Raw genomic sequence first — 12,854 nt, 5'->3', positions numbered from 1 at the left:
CTGGTCTCTGGCAGAATCCAAACTCCCCATTAAACGTTTGAAGCTCTGAGCGATCCAGCTAGCATTGAAAGTCTTTCTCCCCTCCATCTAGGGGAGGGTAGTGCAGATGTTCATGAACAACACCACTGCCATGTGGTACTGCAATAAACAAGACCGGGTGGGGTCGTGGACCCTTATTCAAGAGACCATGTGCCTCTGGGCATGGTTGGGATGTCAGGGCATTTCCCTCGTGGCCGAACACTTGATGAGCTCTCTCCACATCAGGGTGGACAAACTGAGCTGAAGATGCCTAGCAGATCACAAATGCAGTCTCTGTCCGCAGGTGGTGCAAGGTCTCTTTCATCAGTGGGTAAAGCTTTGGTTAGATCTGTTGGCCACCACCGAGAACGCGCAACGTCAGCAGTTTTGCACTATGGCAGCTGTCTCTTGGTGAGACTCCACCAGCTCTGCCTTAGCCCTCAAAAAAGAGGAGATACTACATCAGCTGGACCCAAAAAGAGTGATTTTGTTCTGCCTTGATTGCACAGAACTGTTTCAGGTGGCCGATCAACTCTACGTGGGATATGTTAGGGCTAAGGAAAGGAAGGCCATGCCGAAACGGACCATCTCCTGATGGTTCCTGCTCTGCATCAAAGTCGTCTACTCATTGGCCAAGAAGCAACCTCCAGAGGTTTACGTGCTCATTCTGCTAGAGCAAAGGCTGCAACCACTGCGTTAGCATGCAAAGTCCCAGTCCTGGACATTTGCCAAGCAGCATTGTGGGCATCTCTGCACAGGTTTACCAAGCTCTACTGCCTGGACAGTCAGGTCTCTAGTGACGGACACTTTGCCCGCTTGGTCCTGCAGAATGTTTTGGTGTGAAATTGTTTGATAGACCCACCTCTGAGGAGGTATTGCTTGGGTATCTATTCGAATCTGCAGCTAGAAGTCTTTATCAGATGAACAAGTTACTTACCTTCAGTAACGTCTTATATGGTAAAGACTCTGTCTAGCCCCAGGTTCCTTACCAAACCTTCTATCCTCCCCGCTATGCGAACGGATTTCTTGGAACAGGTTGTTCCTCTTTCAGGGTCATAGTTTTACACACCAGTGGTCAGTGTTTTTTGTGGCTCCACGCTCCTGGCATGGAAAATTCTGAAAAGATAAAGATGTCAACACGCTGGGTGGCTCCTATTTAGGTACTGTACATGTCCCTTCTGGTGCGGACAATGCAACGCGGGTCCGAACTATGCCACTTACCAGCTCACAGGGAGTACTGCTCATTCAAAATTTGCAAATCAAGTCTGACGCCAGGGGATAATTTTAGAGTAAGGAGTCTGTGGCTAAATAGAGTGTTACCAGATAAAGCGTTACCAAAGGTAAGTAAAATGTTCATAGTGCCTACATGAGCTCTTTACATAACAACAATGGCTAGATTGAAATGTATGACCATTAGGTTGAAGCATAAATTACTCTTCATTGTAGTTGTGGGTGGAGAACTCATCATGACACGGATAATGTGTTGTTGATCTGCCCAACGTTTAGGAAACTAGGGATGAAATGTTTAGCACTTTTTAAGGGAATATCCCAATTGAGTAAAGATTAATTCTTTATGTTTGTTTTTAAATAGAAGGCATCTTGAGGTTTGCTTTAGTATAGTAATTTGAAATGCCTTTCTATACTTGTTGGCTGAAGTAGTATTATTTGGCACAAACAAATATTATTTGTGTTCCTATTTTGAGTAGTTCCTGAAATGTATACAAGTTGTTTATTTCACATTTATAAATTTCTTAGTAACGCGATGAATGTTAAATATTATTTTGATTCTAAAACGTCATACTTAAATTTAAACATTGAAATCCTGAGTTGAATTAAATTGGCAATATGTTAAATTCTGGACCTCAAAAGAACAAAACCTTTTTAGTAGAGAGAAATATGGCTGTAAGCTTGATCATTGCTCCTGCAGCTTTTAAATGATAAATGAGCAAGGCATACACAATTAAGGTACAATTCTAAAACAGAATGTTCATTTGGAAATCCTTCTTGAACTGCCTATGCTTGTAATACCCTGTCTGTATTTACTTTTTTAGATATGCTGCTTTAACTAAAACAATGTTTATTAGAATGAAAATATTGAATGCACCTATAGCTGTATTAAAATGATCAGCTTGATTTTGCCTTTCTCTGCTATTCACAACAGGCAGCTGCAGAAACAGCTTATGATATGGTGTCTCCAGGTCTGAGTCCTATTGAGGCAACCAGAACAAAAAGGTTTTCTCATCATCGATTGGCTCATCAGCCAGTAGATCTACGGGAGGGTGTGGCTAAAGCATACACTGTTGTGAAAGAGGTAAGTTTCAGTAGGATGATAGATTGTGTATGGTAAATGCCAGACTGAATCAGAAGCATGAATTATATTTCGAGGTGTTTTGCAGAGCAAAACAAAAAGTGTTGTAAACGAATGAATTTTTTATGTAATGAGACAGTTAATTTCTTAACATTAACAATGCAAAACCTGCCGATAATTAACAGAGTACTGTATAAGCATTAAAAGGAAAACTGTTTATGGAGGGCACAAAGTAACAATTTTACAGTTCGAGAAAGAAATTTGGTTTAACATGGCCAAATCACAAAAAGAAAAACTAATCCAGAAGGTTCACTGTTAATATAAAAAAATAAAAATAAAAAAAAAAACAGACAAAGTGAACATTTGTGAAAGAAATTAAGCAAAAAGTGTCTACTTTAAAGAAATCAATTCCTTAATGTCTTACATTACCCAGCGATGTCACTATGACATTTCATTGTGTGTTTGCTGTGTACTGGTGGATAGAAATGCTCAAAATGTCCAGCATGTCCCCCAGCATCAGCATAGCTGCAAACAAAATTGATGCTTGGGGCAAACTGAAATACATGAGAAGGTGTCCAGACCTCAAAGAATTGGTTTGAGATCTGGGTGCTTCCTGAAAAGGATAGTATTAAAAGCATTAGACAAGAGTTAGTGAAACCCCCTACATGTCTTCTCCATGGGTAAGAGAAGGGAGGAGTATAGTTGCTTACTTTGATTTTTATGGGCTATTGTAATGTGTTTAGAGCGAGGTGTGCACACCCTATAAAGTAAGAAGCAGAACAGTGAAGAATGAATGAGAGTAATGCACACTAAAATTAGTTGAATAAGTAATTCAGATAGTACTCCCTTCTGCTTTGGTCAGTGTGAGAATTTCAGTGGTGGGCAGGAAATTACAGTTTCAACCATCTTGTGACTTTATATACAGTCATGCGTTGATCTGAATTATTAACCTTTATTCACTCATTCAGGAATCCCTTTTTCCTTCATTTTCATTTTGCAAATAAGATTAGGGCTTATGGTGAAAATTCATCGAGTTACCAATAGCAAAGAGAAGCTAAACATGAAATTAAAAAAGGTAAGTTTTCAAAATGAGTTTTAGTGGAAAAAAATCCCTCTAGGATTTCTATATCATTCATTGAAAGGGTTGGAACCAGTAGTTCCTCTATAAAATGTAGGTGATGAGATTGTTCTTCCTCTTACCTTATGGAGTATACGATCTGGAGAAGACTTGCAAAGGCTTTGCAATATTTCTGAATTACTAGTTATTAGATTCCCCTGTTTCTCTTTCACTGCTGTAATCCATTTGTGACATTTCTGTCATCTGCTCACCTCTGGAAGGTATTTCCCAGCTTTGCCTCCAACTTCGTATAGATATTTCTCTCACACAACATATTGATTCCGAGCTTCATTAGTGAAGAGTGATACAATCTCTTGTTTTGTTTTGTGAGATCACAGGGTCACCATCTATCAAGTATTGTTTTTCTAAAACCTGCAGAGTTTCTGTCGCCGTTTGTTCTCTTTCTTTTTTCTTTCTTGTTACACTTGATTGGCGTAACTTGACCACTTATTACTGTTTTTAATGCTTCCCAGATTGTCACCTCTTACTGTGCTGATCTCATGTTTTCTACAAAGTAATTGTCCATGACTTCCATTATGTTTCATCATTCATTCCTCAGGCATTCAGAATCCAGCTGTGTGTAGAAACCTTCCCCCTTCCTCCCATAGCCCATCACAGTGTGGAACAGTAAAGCACTTTCATAGCAAGAAATAACACATTATGAAATCTCTACATTTTTAATTGGGAAAAGCATCCCTGTGTCCGCACTCTCGATGTCTTACCAACTTTGCAGAGGCTTGTTTATTCCGGGTTGTGGATGGGCTATAGCCCTCCTGCCAGTCCCCGGTGACATCCAAGGAGGTGAAATACTATGATCGCCCCTCCACCAGTATTTGTAAATGGGCAAGGGATTCATAGCTGTGTTCTCAATTCCTCATTAATTGCGTTGAAAATTGTGCGTTGATTTTATACCGCTTGCGTGAAGTCTGGAAAAGGGAGAATGGTTGCATCTGTATAGCTCAAGAGATCCTTTTCTCCCAACCTGTAACATGATGTCTCTGGGTTATCCCGGTACACCCATCATCGGTCTTGACAACAGAATCGGTGCCCTATGTGCTTTCCCCAGAGAGAAAAAGCTAAAAAAAAAAGTTATTTGTACTGCATTTTAATCAAGGTAAGAGATGACTCCAACATTTCTGACTGAAAGTCCTTTGACTTGCTTGTGCGCTTCTTCTGTACTGATATTGTTTTTTTAACCTCTGCCAGTAAATCGCTGTTGGGGATAATCTTGGTCCGGGACCTTCCTGTTCCCGGAAAGGGAACTTCGTTGTTTGCCAACTGCTCCTGTTGTGCTCTGCGATAGTCTCTTCTCTGCTGTCGCTATTCAGGCATCTTGAAACGGCAGCCCCATCGTTGTTCAGTTGTCTCTGACACTCTGCATCGATCTCTACCCTCACCGGGTGCTCATACATAATTTTTTGCTTGGGATACATAGTCCCTAATCAGGAGCTCTGAGCTAAGCATTTTACGCTCTTTGTAAATTATATCTGCAATTGAAGAAATCTGCATAATCCTAACCTCACTGTCGAATATTGTGGCATCTGTAATTCGTTTAACTGCTGTTATAGAAAAGATACGGATAGGAAGTTGTGTTTACCCAACAAAATGTATTTGCACAGGTACTTTCCTTCTAAACTAATCAACTGGACCTTATGTTTAAAATTCAGAAAAAGCGAGGCAATCATTTCAATTGGAAAATCACCTTCTTCCACGACTAACACCACCAAAGTTCTCGGTTATAAATAACCAAAGATCCATGTCCCATAACTGTCTCGAAGTATTCCTCTAACACGACAGGCCAACGCATTTTAGAGTTTGGCCCATGCAATGCACTTACCACCACTATCTCAGGTTTTTAGTGTTTAGTTTACATTGATTTTCACACACCCAACTTTCCACCATTTCTAGGCATCTATGGCTAGATGTATCTAAGATTTTTGCATTCACAAAAGCTGCAAAATGTATGAAAGGCATTTGCAGTGCAATTTCAAGGAATCGCTAAAATAGTGATTCCCTGAAATTGCGACTCCGTTTAGGGAATCGCAGATTGCGATTCCCTAAATAGGGAATCGCAAATAGGGGATACCTATTTGCGATTATCAGTGCACATGTATCATGCACTTCCTAAATGCGAATTTGGCATTTAGGAAATGCAATTACCACGAATTGAAGTTTGGTGGTAAGCTTGTGCAATTTTTAAAAATGCATTACAAATTCATTTTTAAAAATGACATGTAGCGCACACATGCCCGGAGGGCATGTGTGCGCTTTACATGTCCACAAATATTTTTTTTGGGGTGCATCAAAGGGGGCCTTAGGCCCCCAGCACCCTGGGATTTGCATTACCTAATTTGCAAATTCCTGATAGGAATTCACAAATTCAGAAATGCCAAACCATTCGCACCTGAATGGAGTCTTGTTCCCTAATTGCGATTCGCTAATATTTATTGCGATTTTTAAGAAATCACTTTTACCAAATTGCAAATTTCATACATCCCATTTTGCATTTCTTAAATAACGATTTCATAAAATTCGCTATTTAAGAAATGCAAACCGGGAGCTTGATACATCTAGCCCCTAGTATATTTAACCTTATTGTCCTGATATACAAACAGAAATAAGTTTTATATTTTAGAAAACTTAAAGGAGCGATGAGTAATGAAACAAAGGTATATATTCTGCAGTTGTTTACCTCAGTGCTAAAAGTGGTTGGTAGGTTGCCTCCAAAATGGGTCCAGCACTGAAAACTAGCTTCTCACTTTCAAAAGAGAAAAACAGTTTTCAGAGGATGAATGCGAAACACCAAGGCCAGACTTGTTGTACTGTGGGATCTAGTGTGGATGAAGTAATTCAGTGCCCAGAGGATTTAAAGGAGCTACCATATTAGGGGACCATATGACCATATGTTTACAATGCAGTAAAATTGTTTTCTAAAAGCTAAGTAGAAACTCTACACCTACCTTTGTGAAAACTGTATTCAAATCTTATAGGGTATTTAGCATCAGTGCGACTCCTCACTTGAGTTCTACTCTCGGATAATAACAGCCCTGAAAATATGTATTGAAAATGTTTATGATAACTGTCTTCATCCACCCTGCCGCAAATTTTTAAAACTATTTACAAGCACCGACAAAGTCCGTAGGCCTGTGGTTTTTTACAGCTCATGGAGAAATGCTATGTGAACATTTTGGGAATAGAAGACCCACGTTGACACACAAACAATACATAGTGGTATATATGCAAACAAAGGCAGGATGTATTAAAATACAAAGGAAGTATATCAAGTATATGGGTACTCAGTACATGGAAAGATGATAGTTCACAGCTTCATTCGAGATGTAAAATGCCAGCTGTTTGAAGAGGCACTAGTATGCATATGGATAAAGAGGAAAATCACTGGGTGGATAGAAAATGTACTGTATGGACAGGTGAAATGTATATGGAGAGCTGGTGGATATGCATTCTAGGAACAAGTGCTGCAGGAACAAGACGCTGAGACATTGCATTGCTGTTAAGCAGTAGTTGGCTCATCCATGCACTGGCCAGTCAGTGCCTGCTTCTCTCTGTCGACACTACATAAATGAAGAACTGCAGGATTTCCTCAGATTAGAACCATATGGCATCGAAAGTGCAACCTTTCGTCGCACAGACGGAACAGGTGGAATTAGAGAGCATCAGTGGTGTAAACTTTACTTTCACACACACAACAGGAAACCCATGGACATGAGCAGTGCAGGCCTGCCTTTTGAACATGAGCATCAGGAATGCATCTTTTCCTCACATAAACCAGGCACGACAGGGAAAATCAGTAGTGCCAGACAACCACATCAGAAGTACACAAGAAAGGTATAGCTCTGGTAGCGTTATTGACTGCTTACCTGAAGCAGAACAGAGAAAGCAGTGGGGAATGATTAACACAGACACATAAATATAGTGCATGCAAGTTTCCTTCACCTAGAGCAAGCAGCATATGTGAAGTATCAGTATAAGAGCTGTCTGGCTGGAGTCCGGGACCTGATATGGATCAAAAGTACTAGGGGTGAAGTAGTGGGAATGACAGCTATAAGAGGACATAGTTTTTGCTTAGGTAAAAGTCAAGATGCTTTTGAAAGAGAGTCATGCCATAGACCTCATGCCAACCTGAGTCGTAGTTGAATCACAGTGATCCAAGTCTTCCCTTACGGAAGAGTGTATTCACAAGACATCAGCCAGTTTAAAGGCATCAGTTTTATGTTTAAAGACTAGATATTGTGCACTTTTTCAAAAACATGAAACAAAGGAAGAAAAAAAGACAACTCCCATGGCCCTATTTCATATATGAACTCATCTGCTGCACTGTTACCAACGAGAAACTGTGTTTTATGAATAACAGTTGCAAATGTTGTGAGGTAATACCTGACTGTTTTTCTTTTTTGTGTTACCTTCAATTGGTTTTTATCTTCCACAGCAGTCAAAATGTGAAATGTAGATTAGAATCACTCAGTGTGAGGTCATTGGGGCACATTTCTTTGTGTGATACATCTGATATTAGAGTTTTGCTTAAAATCCTTCTATTGCATGTGTATAAGAGTGATGAGAAGGGAACACTGTAGCTAATACGTTCTGCTCATTTCCACCAGAGAAACAGGACTGCCCATGGAAAAAAACAGACAAGCAAGTGTGCAGCCCTCACCCTATTTCTTGAAACTTCTGCGGAGAGGGACAAGTCCTGGATGTCGACAAAAAAACATGTATTTGTTTTGAATGGAGACAGGGTGTGCATGGGACCCCCATCTTCAGAGGTTCATGTATGTCCCAAAAGCTCATCCCCTGTGACAGAGTGAGAGCAAGAGGCTGGGCGCAGTGCCTGCTCCTCGTGCCTGTGTCGAAGGGAGTCGGGTCAGACTCCCCACTCCTTGCCTGTGTGAATGCGAGCATAGACATTTGAGCTCTAACCCACCAAAAGGATAGCTTGCTCCCGCAATGGTAATGTAAGGTTCCGTGCGCAGCTCTGGGGCGGGGCATGTATGGGAAGCCGACTGGGGCAGATGGGGCTCTCCACTTGGCTCCAAACATCAATTTTTCCCTTGTGGATGTCCTGAGTGGGAACAGGACACCCCATAGCAAAACAAGTTATGCAACATGAGGCTGAAAAAGTGAAACAAGCACAATGGACTAACCAGCTCATAAAATATTCACCACGTGGGCTTTAAAAGTGCCCCATAATCCCTACAAGGGGATTAAATCTACAAATTTGTGCTTTTTGGTGCCCCAAGGAGGGACCAGGGGTACCACCAATGTTTGCCTAATATATATTGTGGGGCTACAGGAGATGCAGCAGCACCTGAGATTTCTTTTTGTTTTTAGAAAATTAACTTTACCTCTTCCATGGAATTGAATCCCTGACTTCCAAGAAAGGTTTGTCTGCAATTTCAAGTTCAATGGCAGCTGGAGCTTTGACTCTTGGGCTCTGCAGTGCCCGGGCCCTTTGTAGTTGGTCCTGTGACTGCAGTAGCAGTCCAATCAAACAAATGTTTTTAATTGAAGTGCTTTAATTAATATGTTGAAATTGGCTCCACGTTTATCATTATAGTGAATGCGTTTGACTGTTAGCTAGCTGAGCTGTGTGAGCCGCCCAATGTACAGATTCGGCAGACAGGCCCAGATTTTGCTCTCTGTCACATTTGTATCTTGCAGCCCAGATTTTCTGATTTGGCCCACCCTGGCCTGTTCTCGACACATCTTGTCACCTCCCAACACATTGCGAATTGTGATCGCATGTCTGATAGAGCCGCAGAGGTGGATAGGGTGCTTGTGCCTCCAAGTAGGTGATGTGTCATCTCTGGCACAGCGGATTACACTCTTGTGCCCACTCCATGCCTGAGAGTGTCAGGGAGCCAACCCTTCACCTGGACGTAGGGCTGGAGAAGCATAATGCCCCGTGGGAGGCTTTGGTAACATGTTCCCTGGTGAAGGTGACGCCAGAACAACTTTCAGTCTTGCAATGCTGGCTAAAGGACAGGGATCAGTATGCTTGAGAGACTTGACGGATTGCCCATTTAGAGTTGAACTGTTCAACTAATTTATAAAGATTAATTGACCGTGCCCATTGCTGTGCTATGTTGAAACATGATGTGTATGCTTTTACTACTATGGTGACAACCTGACAATTCCAGTAGCCCTGACTTATTAATAGTGATCCTCCTTCCATTGAGATTGTTCTATCTCACATAGGCGTGGCATATTGTGGTGATAGAGTTAGGGAGCCTACTAGGGGTGTACTGTGATATAAGGGTGTCACCAAAGGTACTTTCACCTGTCTGAATGTACATATGTGTGATTTAATGTGCAGTATTTAGTAGTGTGTGTAATAAAAGTAATTTTCCTTTGCAAAAGAAAAGGCACTAACTGGACAGCAATTTGAGTATTATTGTGTAGCAGCAAGCTGGGGTTACTAGCACACAACAACTTCACTGAGTAGGCCTTGGGCTGCTTTACTTTGCTGCCCTGTGAGAGTCATATGCTACATTGGGGTACTTGGTTCGTAACAAAGAGACAATTGCAGATTTTTTACTTGTGAAAGACTTAGGCCCTCATTACAACCCTGGCGGTAGGTGTTAAAGCTGCGGTAATACCACCAACAGTCCGGCAGTAAAAGAAAAAATGGAATCACGACCACGGCAGAAACTGCCAAAACATACAGCCAATTTAACACACCGACCGCCACGGCGGTAGCAACAAACACCACGGCGGTAACCGCCAACAGCCAGGCGGAAGACAATGTACCGCCCACCCCATCACAACCCGCCCATCCGCCAGCTTTTCATGGGCGGTACCGACGCCATCAAAAGCATGGCGGAAACAGTACACAGAAGGGAAACCACTCACCTCTCGACACTCAACGAAGAACCAGGACCCCATGGAACCTGAGCTGCAGGTCCTCCCCATGCTGGTCTGCCTTCTCATCCACCAGGAGTACCAACGGCGGCGGCGGCGACAACAACGGTGAGTACTGCACCTAGGAGACAGGGGAGGGGCGGAGGAAAAATAGAGTGACACACATGCAACACACCACACTCCCACCCACAACACCATACACACAAACACATGCAGCAACATTACATTTACACCCTGTAACCACCTGGAAAAACGCAAGGACAAAAGGAATAGAGTCAAGTCAGTGATATTTTAGAAATAGTCAGATATACGTAAGAATTGCTAAAACAGTATTTACAAATATATACAATATGTACATAACGCGGTACATTGTCCACTCAAAATGTCCGTGGGCCACTGGGCCAAAACTCATAGGCCAAGCCCACACTTGACTCCTACCTCAATATGGAGAGAACACTTCAGGGGCATCAGGTCGAAAACACACAGGCACCTCAGGGGGAGGTTGAAGGGGGGTAAACCTCAGCCGGAAGATGTGACAACGCCACTGCTCCTGAAAGGGTGCTCCATGCCCACAGCGAGGTCCTGGGGAGTGCAAGGCCACAATCTCTCAAGTGGATGGTTTGCCCACTGCTTGGTCCTGGGGAGTGCAAAGCCACAGTCTCTCAAGTGGGTGCTTTGCCCACTGCTTGGTCCTGGGGAGTGCAAAGCCACAGTCTCTCAAGTGGGTGCTTTGCTCATTGCTTGGTCCTGGGGAGTGCAAGGCCACAGTCTCTCAAGTAGATGGCTTCTTCCACTGGTTCTGGAGGGGGCTTTGTGCCCAGTGTGCTTCATCCTGGCAAGGAGGGGCTGAGTGGATGGCTTCTTCCATTGCTTCTGGAGGGGGCTCTGTGCACCGGGATGCAACACTTGGGGTGTGGCAGTTCACAGTCCCTCACTTGGGTGTCTTAGGCATGAGATTTGCAGGGACCAGATTGCATGATAGTCCATGGAGGCAGGGCTAGACTCCATCCGGCGTCGGCTACGGCTGCAAACTGGTGGTAGTGCCGGGGCTGGAGGGGGTGCTGCCAGTGGTGGAGGGAGGTTCCAGCCCTTCTCCTGCAGCCTCAGACGGCTGGCCACTGGGGCTGCTGCTGCTGCCAGTGGTGCTACTGTCAGCGGTGCAGGTGGCGGTGCTTGTGGCGGGGCCTGTGGTGGTGCAGGTGGCGGTGCTGGCCATGGTGCAGGTGCTAGTGCTGCCAGTGGTGGAGGGGGGCTCCAGCCCTTCTCCTGCAGCCTCGGAAGGCTGCCCACTGAGGCTGATGCCGCTGACAGTAGTGGTGCTTGCGGCAGTGCAGGTGGCAGGGCTTGCGGCGGTGCTAGTGGCGGGGCTGCTGGCGGTGCTGGCCATGGTGCAGGTGGCGGTGCTGGCGGTTGTGCTGGTACACACCAGGCCTTCACCTGCAGCCTCGGACGGCTGAAGTGCCTTGGCTGTTTTTTTCTGCCCCTTCCTCCCCTTAGCAGATGGTGGTGTGACCTTGGGTCTGGCAGCTGGAGTCTTTGAGGTGACCCTGCTGGGTGGTTATGGCTCCTTCCACTTGCTGCATCCTGTCCCCATCTTCACCTTGCCAGGTGGAGGAATGGCTTTGGCCTTGGCAGGGGTTGGTGGCACAGTGGCTGGGCAGATGAGTGCCCCCTTTGAGCCTTCAATAGCTGCAGGAACCACAGCGGATGACGATTTGGTGGCTGCGGTGCTGGGCTGGGTTCTGGCCACCCTGGCCCGAGGGGGAAGGACGGGGGTGGGGGAGGGGGAGGTAAGAGGTCAATGTTTGCCAGGAAAAGCTTCTTAGGGACACTGGGGCAGGAAGAGGGAGAGGGATTGGCAGTGGAGCAAGAGGGAGTGGTTGTAGGAGGTGTCTCTCTTCTGAGTTTGGGTGCAGGTGCATGGACTGGATGCTTTTGTGAAGTGGATGCCTGTTGGGTGGGTGGGTGCTTGCGTTTGTGTACTTTGGGAGGAGGGGTCACAGACACACTGGGAGAGGACACAGGGGACGTGTGCATGGATGTGGGGGGGTTGACTGCCAGTGAGGGGTGTGTAGTGATGGACGTGCTGGTGATGGAGGTAGTGGATGAGGATGTAGTGCATGCAGGTGTGAGTGGAGATGCTACTGGGAGGGAGGTGGACGAGGAGGAGCAGGGGGACACAGTGGAGGCAGTGGATGTTGGTGTGTCTGCATGGGGATAGTGCTTGTGTGAGTGCCTGTGAGATGAAGTGTGGTGCTTGTGATTGCCTGAGCTACTTTTGTGTGGTGATTTGGGTGAATGCTGGTCTGAAGGTGTGCTTGGGATAGGTTGAGGTGATTGGGACTGGGTAGAGGAAGTTGGAGGAGGGAGGCTAGAGACAGGGACAATGGCTGCCATCAGTGCTGAGGCCAGAGCCTGAAATGCTCTCTGTCGGGCCACCACACCAGAGTGAATGTCCTTCAGGTATGCATTTGTTTGTTGCAAATGCCTCTTGACACCCTGAATGGCATTGAGTATGGTTGACTGCCCAATAGT

At 44.6% G+C, this 12,854-nt stretch overlaps 1 protein-coding gene across 2 annotated transcripts in view; it reads left to right on the top strand.

Moving 5' to 3' along the window:
- Positions 1 to 12,854, top strand: part of ATG2B (autophagy related 2B) — an 860,766-nt gene that overhangs the window by 808,770 nt on the left and 39,142 nt on the right. For both annotated transcript variants that reach the window (XM_069208269.1, XM_069208268.1), the window contains exon 41: positions 2,180 to 2,329. In XM_069208269.1, coding sequence (XP_069064370.1) covers positions 2,180 to 2,329 — 150 coding nt within the window. The remainder of the gene's footprint in view (positions 1 to 2,179; positions 2,330 to 12,854) is intronic.

The sequence above is a fragment of the Pleurodeles waltl genome, chromosome 9, assembly GCF_031143425.1.
Source record: "Pleurodeles waltl isolate 20211129_DDA chromosome 9, aPleWal1.hap1.20221129, whole genome shotgun sequence".
In the NCBI taxonomy this organism is placed as follows: Eukaryota; Metazoa; Chordata; class Amphibia; order Caudata; family Salamandridae; genus Pleurodeles; species Pleurodeles waltl.
Note: the sequence above shows the minus strand (reverse complement) of the source record. Positions and strands in the feature narration are given on the sequence as shown.